The 7,593-nt window shown below is 42.0% G+C and overlaps 1 protein-coding gene across 6 annotated transcripts in view; it reads left to right on the top strand.

The window, feature by feature from the left end:
- Lin54 (lin-54 DREAM MuvB core complex component) overlaps positions 1-7,593 on the top strand; it is a 69,854-nt gene that overhangs the window by 25,544 nt on the left and 36,717 nt on the right. For all 6 annotated transcript variants that reach the window (XM_021210364.2, XM_029545311.1, XM_021210365.2 and 3 more), the window contains exons 3-4: positions 1,480-1,603; positions 6,494-6,636. In XM_021210364.2, coding sequence (XP_021066023.1) covers positions 1,480-1,603; positions 6,494-6,636 — 267 coding nt within the window. The remainder of the gene's footprint in view (positions 1-1,479; positions 1,604-6,493; positions 6,637-7,593) is intronic.

Genomic DNA, 7,593 nt, shown 5'->3' with positions numbered 1-7,593 from the left:
CTCCTCCTCCTCCTCCTCCTCCTCCTCCTCTTCGTTTTTGTTTTTTCGAGACAGGGTTTCTCTGTATAGCCCTGGCTGGCCTAGAACTCAGAAATCTGCCTGTCTCTGCCTCCCGAGTGCAGGGATTAAAGGTGTGTGCCACCACCGCCCGGCGGGTCTATGTTTCTAAGACTCTCCACCTCTGTGGTCACTAACTTGATGTGTAGATGTGAAATTCCATCTTGCTTTAGAGCTTTACTGAGCACACTGGGTTATTTCTCTTTGTGTCTCTAGGGCATACCAACTTTTTTTTTTTTTTTTTTTTGCATACCAACTTTCTAAAGCAGAGTTAATTTACTCAGATATTGTCATGGTTTGCAAGCTGAGTGTATTGATACCACCAGTGGATTTCTTTTGAAGAAATGATTTTATCTCATAGGTATTTATGTTACTGATATGTTTTGAGTGTAAGAACGCAGCACTGTTAGCATAACTGTGTACTGTCTGCAATTTGAGCACATAAAGCTGGTATTCAACTGTGATCAATTCTGTTTCTAATGTATTGCTAATACTCATGTTAGTCTTGTTTATTTATGTGAGTCATCTCCAGCAATAAACAGTACTTCAGGATCTCAGTGTACATATCTGTCCAAAGATAAAATATTTAATGTTCCTCACACACTAAGCTCTGAGTTTTATGCCAGGTAAGTTTCTGTTCCTGCCTTTTAGCAGAGAGGTCTTTGCATTTGGTGACAATTGGGAGTAGATAAACATTGAGCTTGAGTATGGTGGCTTGTACCTGAAATCTCTACACTTGGGAATGAAGGCCTGACGTTAACTGGGTCAGCTCTTCTCCTGGTATGTGTGTGTGGAGCTCTAAGTCTGCTTGGCATGGTAGTTTTTGTCTGTAATCTCAGTATTTGAGAAGCTGAGGCAGGAGTATTACCTTGAGTTCAAGACCAATTTGCAGTACATAGTGAACTCCAGGCCTGTCTTGGCTGATGAAAGAAAATGTATCTCAAACATGTAAAAAAGAGAGAGAAAGAGAAAAGAAGGACAATGTAGCTGTAAAGTTGTAATTTACATTGGATTCCAGGTAAATGTGGTCATGTGTATGTGTGCAGCAGTGCCTCATTCGTACTGTATTTTTAAAACTCTGTCTTTTTATTACTGAATAGCCTAGTTGGAAAACTAATATTGTGTGTCGACTCTCATTATTAAACATTATTACTATTAAACTTGACTGTTTTCACCATCAGTGTGTTTCAGAGGGACTAGGGATTTATTGGAAAGTAGAGGTGTAAGGACACATGCGCTTATACATAATGATCATATTGATATTTTGGTGAGTGGATTTATTTTAAATGTTTTATACTTTAATATATAGATATATTTGCTAAATGACCTGACTTTACTGTACTACTAAGTATGAATGTTGTCTCATTTTACTGCACACATAGTTTATGTAAACAGATATCTTCATGGTTATTTATGTTTCAGATTGCTAAGAAGCCTCGGACACCAACCTCCGGTCCAGTGATCACAAAGCTGATTTTTGCAAAACCAATTAATAGCAAAGCAGTTACGGGACAGACAACTCAAGCATCTCCACCCGTCGTCACAGGTTATCTGTCCTTAAAATTTGTCAGCCTTGTGTGTGTGTCTGTCCTAGATTTAGAAAAGGTTCTCTGTCACTTTAAAATGTTTTAGCATAATTATAGCTTATTTGTTTGGAGTTTTGTACTCTCTCTTTTTTTTTTAATTGAAATCTTTTTTTATTCACTATATTTTGATCATGGTTCCCCCAGCTCCTCTCCAGCTCCTTCCACTCAGATCCTCTCAGCTCCTCTCCCCACAACTCCAGTCTTCTTTCTCTCTCTTAGAAAACAAATAGGTTAACAAAAAAAAAAAATCAAATAAACCAGGACAAGGAGTATGACAACAAAGAGAAAGCACAAGAAACACAAAAAGCAAACCTATAAAAGCACAAAATAGTGGGGCTGGAGAAATGGCTCAGTGGTCAAGAGCACTGACTGCACTTCCAGACATCCTGAGTTCAATTCCCAGCAACCACATGGTGGCTCACAACCATCTGTAACAGGATCTGATCTGTTTTTCTGGTGTGTCTGAAGACAGTGGCAGTGTGAATAAATAATTCTTTAAAAATACACACACAAAATTTAGAGCTAAGATGAAAGGATGGACTATCCAGAGTCTACCCCATCCGGGAATCCATCCCATCATCAGTCACCAAACCCAGATACTAATGCACATGCCAGCAAGATTCTGCTGAAGGGACCCTGATATAGCGGCCTCTTGTGAGGCTATGNCAGTGCCTGGCAAACNCAGAAGTGGANGCTCACAGNCAGCTATTGGNTGGAACACAGGGNCCCCAATGGAGGAGCTAGAGAAAGTACCCAAGGAGTTGTAGGGGGCTGCAACCCTGTAGGTGCAACAACAATATGAACTAACCAGTACCCCCTGAGCTCGAGTCTCTAGCTGCATATGTAGCAGAAGATGGCCTAATCAGCCATCATTGGGAAGAGAGGCCCCTTGGTCTTGTAAACTTTATATGACCCAGCACAGGGGAAGGCCAGGGCCAAGTAGTGGGAGTGGGTGGGTAGGGGAGCAGGGGCAGAGAGGTGGGGTATAGGGAACTTTTGGGATAGCATTTGACATGTAAATAAAGAAAATAATAATAAATAAATTTAAAAAAAAAAGAAAAAAACACACACACAAAATAGTAAATCATAGCCCAGTTTCTCTGACTGCACATGAAATTCTTTATGAATGGCAAATTGTCATGTTATCAAATCCTTGTTATCAAACTATAACAGAATTTAAGCTATAGTATGTCTAACAGCACTCACCTTAATGCTACCCAGTTCCTTTTTGTTATATACTTTAAAATGTACCATTACCGGTAACTCTATCACATCAGAAATGTAGATTTCAAATGCTCTGTTAGGATCGTAGTTCAGTAGAAAGGTTGTCTGTGCCTCAGGCCTCGATCTCAATTTACATTAATAGAAAACAACAACAAGATCCACATCTATGCCATTCTCCCTGACTGTCGTGGACTACTGTCGTGGGTGCTATTGTTCAGTCCTTGGGTCGTTTATGGCATGTTGCAAGTTAGTCCCAGCATTGCCTTGTAATTGCAGACAAAATGCTCAATATCTGTTCTGTGTCTAGAATTGGTGCACTAAGTTTAGTTTGCAGAGGGGGTTGGCGTCAGGATCTTGCTCTATAGCCCTGACTAGCCTGGTGCCCATTCTATAGCCCAGGCTGGCTTTTCAACTTACAGGGGTCTTCTGATACAGCCTCCCTAGTGCAGCTGAGGCTTTTTCAAAATATGTTAAGATTGTTTTTTAAATTGGAGGTTTCTCATTGAAGATGGATTTACCAATGCATACCTCATTTCTCTAAAGTACAGATTTGATCTTGTCACATCCTTGCTTAAAATGTTCTTTGCTTGAGTCATTTCTTGGCTTTGACTGTCAGTGTGACGTTTACAGAGAAGGAGGAGAGACCTGACTTCTCCAGGGTGTCATCTGACTTCTACCTGCTCCTGGCCTGTGAGCAGCCAGACTAAGAACACACTAAACAGGAGGAAATCTAGCAGATCCCTTAGAAAACCAAAGCACCAACAAACCCCTGGACTCCAAGTGTGTCATGAAATAGCCCAGTGCAAGCTGAGTGTGAGCTCTTACGTGCCTTGGAGGATTTGTGGGGCTCACAGGGCAGCTTGAGGCAGACTCCTCTCTCCCACCACATGGAGTTTGAGGCCATTGCCTCAGGCCTGGAGGAGGCACCTTTACCCACAGAACTATCTCAGCAGCCTTAATAGACCTCAGAAAGAAGTAACGGAAGTACAGATGGAGCCTATTTGGGGGTATCCCGAGCCCAGTGAGGGATCCAGGAGACCTAGTCATTAAATGGAATCACTTTCCACTGAGGGAGAAGGGAAAGCCTCAAGCATGTGAGACCATCCTACTCCAAGCTGACATTAAATACTGTAAACAATAGTCTTTACTATAAGGCTCATAGGCTGGGCCATAACTTGGTGATAAAGCACTTGCCTAGAGTGTTAGACCCTAGGTTTACTCTACAGTAACCTAGGCCTCTACCCCAAAACAGTGAAATCTGCAAGCAGGAACATCGCCTGCCACCAATTCTTAATTCCTACCCTGGGGCACTGACCATGTGGCCATCTTGCTCAGTTCCTGAATTTAGGGTGCTCCACACCTTAGCACCTACCCCACCGGGTAGCTCACAGCCCCTCAGCTGGCACACCGGGTAGCTCACAGCCCCTCAGCTGGCACACCAGGTAGCTCACAGCCCCTCAGCTGGCACACCGGGTAGCTCACGGCCCCTCAGCTGGCCCACTGGGTAGCTCACAGCCCCTCAGCTGGCACACTGGGTANCTCACAGCCCCTCAGCTGGCACACTGGGTAGCTCACAGGTCCACAGCTCCTAGAAGGGGCTTCTGCTTTCACTTTAGTCCTCCCCCGAGTGCAAGGGGATGACCTCCAGTTGGTCTAAAGGCTGGAAGGCCCCCTCAGCAGCCTTGTTTCCCAGGGGAACCCCAGCTCACAGTGGCCGGCCGGCAGCACTGCCATTGCTGTGGTAAGGACAGGGATCAGTGGGTAACAGAGTGGACGGGAGGACTTGTAAGATAAAAAGCAGGAAGAAAGTAAATTTGCTTTTAGTTTCCTTCCATATTTATAGTTTGCTTTAAAATTTAAATGATTATTGTGTTGGGTGTGGAAATCAAGGCCAACTTTGAGCATTTGTCTGCTTCTTCCTTTCTCGGGTCATCAGGTGTGTGTGGGGAGCACTTTCCCCCGAGGAACCATCTTGCCAATTCTTTGCTTCAGAATGTTTGCTCTGTTTTAAATGAGTTCATTTTAAGTGCCCCTCCACCCATGTATTAATTATCTTCAATAATTGAGACCGTCTGTAAGAGTTTTTCAAGAGTTTGGAGCGATGGCTCAGTGGGTAAATGTGCATACCAGCTTGGCTCCAGCGGCCCACAATAGGCCCTAACTCCCGCCCTCCTGGGCTCCAGGGCACTGCACTCACTTACACAAATCCATACTTAGACACACACAAGGCTGGAGGTGTAACCCTGTGACAGCAAAAATGTGAACACATACACGTGTGCATTTAGTTTTTACTTTTTAAGGAAATTCACTTAATGAAATTTGATTACATCTTCAGTCAACTTGAACAATCATTAGGTCTTGACCAATCTCATTTCATAAGCCCTCATCCCTTCCATCTGAGTATTGCTATAAAGCAATTTCAGATAGTAAGTATTTACCTGTAAACATTTCAGCCTTAATCTACATCATAAATAAGTATATTTTTAAAAACAACCATTAGAGTGTCAGTAACTACAATAACTAGTGACCTTAATGGTAGTTTCTAAATAGTATAAAATACCACTGTCATATCTCAGTTTAACTGAAGTCATTTTAATGACTTTTAGTGAATTTTATGATTTTGAAATACTTAAAGTAATAGTGTTTTTATTATTGACTATGCTGTTTTCAATTTTTAAAAAGATTTTATTTATTTTATGTATATGAGTACACTGTAGCTGTCTTCAGACACACCAGAAGAGGGCATCAGATCTCCTTACAGATGGTTGTGAGCCACCGTGTGGTTGCTGGGAATTGAACTCAGGACCTCTGGAAGAGCAGTCAGTGCTCTTACCCACTGAGCCATCCCCCAACTCTGTAAAGAAGCATTTAAAAATCACTTTAAAATAGTTTTTAAATGTTTCAGATGACATTGTTTGTTTGTGTATGGTCATTTGTTTGGGTCAGAGGCCAGCAGAGGGCATCAGCTCCCCTAGAGGTGAAGTACAAGGAGCTGCAGCCTCCTGATGTGGGCATTGGGCGCTGACTCTGGGTTTCTGGAAGAGCAGCATGTGCTCTTAACCACTGAGCCACCTCCCTGGCCTCAGTAGCTGTTTTGTACATGTCTGTATGATACTTGGTTTTGTTTTTTGAGTTAAGTCTTACATATTCCTGGCTGGTTCCTCTGCTGCTGAGAAAGTCCTTCGATCCCATCTTGCCTGGTGTATGAGGCTCTCATGACTCCCTGCGTGGGAGGCAAGCACTCTGCCAGCCAAGCTGCCCTCCCTGCAGAACTGTTGGTTTTAATTTTACTCTACATGATTTAAGTTCAAATAGGAAGATAGCTGTTGTAAGTGTAAAGTACAGAGACAAAGGCGACTTGGGGCCCAAGTCTGTCTGTCTGTCTGTCTGTCTCTCTCTCTCTGATTGATATAGCTTAACTATGGTTGGGGGGCACTGCTAGGTCATCTAATATTAGGTATCATTACGAAGCTTTGTTTTGTGCTCCCTATTGTTCATTAGGGTCTCACTGATGCCTCTAAAGTCATATATGGATATATGTGAAACTAAAATCCTTATACAGAGAGCTCCTCACTGTGTAAGCTAGCACTACACTCATGAGCTGACGGGCTCCCTCTCCTTTGCAGGTAGGGTTCTTTCCCAGTCTACTCCTGGAACGCCATCAAAGACGATAACAATATCAGACAGTGCTGTGATTGGATCAACTTTAAATTCGACAACACAGACACCGAATAAAATAGCCATCTCACCTTTGAAGTCGCCAAATAAGGTAAAAAAAGAAAATTAGCCCCAAATGCCAAATATTGTGGTTGATACTTTTATTGTCTTACAAGTACCTTCAAGTACTTTAGTTTTCATATATCCCTAAGCGGTTATTAAGAGGTTCTCAGTGAATATAGGATTAATTTACTAATCAGATTTTTTGTTTGTTTTGCTTGTTGGTTTGTTTAGGACTGAGTCTACTGTGTAGCCTTGGGTGGCCCCCTGCCTCTGCCTCCCCAGGGTGCTTTCTAGGCAGGATGATCCGGGACTCCCAGCATTGGTTATTAGTTTGTTTGGTCCTGGGTTTTTGGCAAGTGTTCTACCACTGACCTCTATCCTCAGCCACAAGCGAGGACTTTTGACTAGTGAAGATTTTACTTCAAACACTTGGCAACAGAGTGATCATTGGCCTGTATGAATATAAATACTAATTTTTCGTGAAGGATATATATGAGTTACTCTTCAGCTAGTATTTAGCTTAATTACTATTTGGGTAATAATAAACAGATGGCATGAGTTTGTAGTGTAACATGCTAAAGTAACTCTGTATGGCAATGCCAGCTCCCGCTGGGAACACCAAGGACTGGAAAAGGATCAGGCGTGCTAAGCACACTCTCAGTGTAAATGAGGCAAGGGTCTCACTCACTTTATCATTATGTCAATGTAGAAAAACAGACAAAGCAGGTATATTATAAAAGTCACATCTTTTTTTTTTTTCTGTTAGATGCCACCCTATGTGTCTGGAAATACACTATCTTGTCAACTTCCTCCTTGATTTGTAGCTATTCATAAATAAAACAACATTGAATGTTTGTTCTCTAAAATATATAAATATGATATCATATGGCTTATTAAAGTTGTCATCCAGATACAAAGTAGTATGTTCATGTACATGGTGTTTTCTTTTTTTTTAATTATTATTATTTTCTTTATTTACATTTCAAATGATATCCCAAAAGTTCCC

The sequence above is a fragment of the Mus pahari genome, chromosome 13, assembly GCF_900095145.1.
Source record: "Mus pahari chromosome 13, PAHARI_EIJ_v1.1, whole genome shotgun sequence".
Lineage (NCBI taxonomy): Eukaryota > Metazoa > Chordata > Mammalia > Rodentia > Muridae > Mus > Mus pahari.
This window is presented reverse-complemented; position numbering and strand designations above follow the sequence as displayed.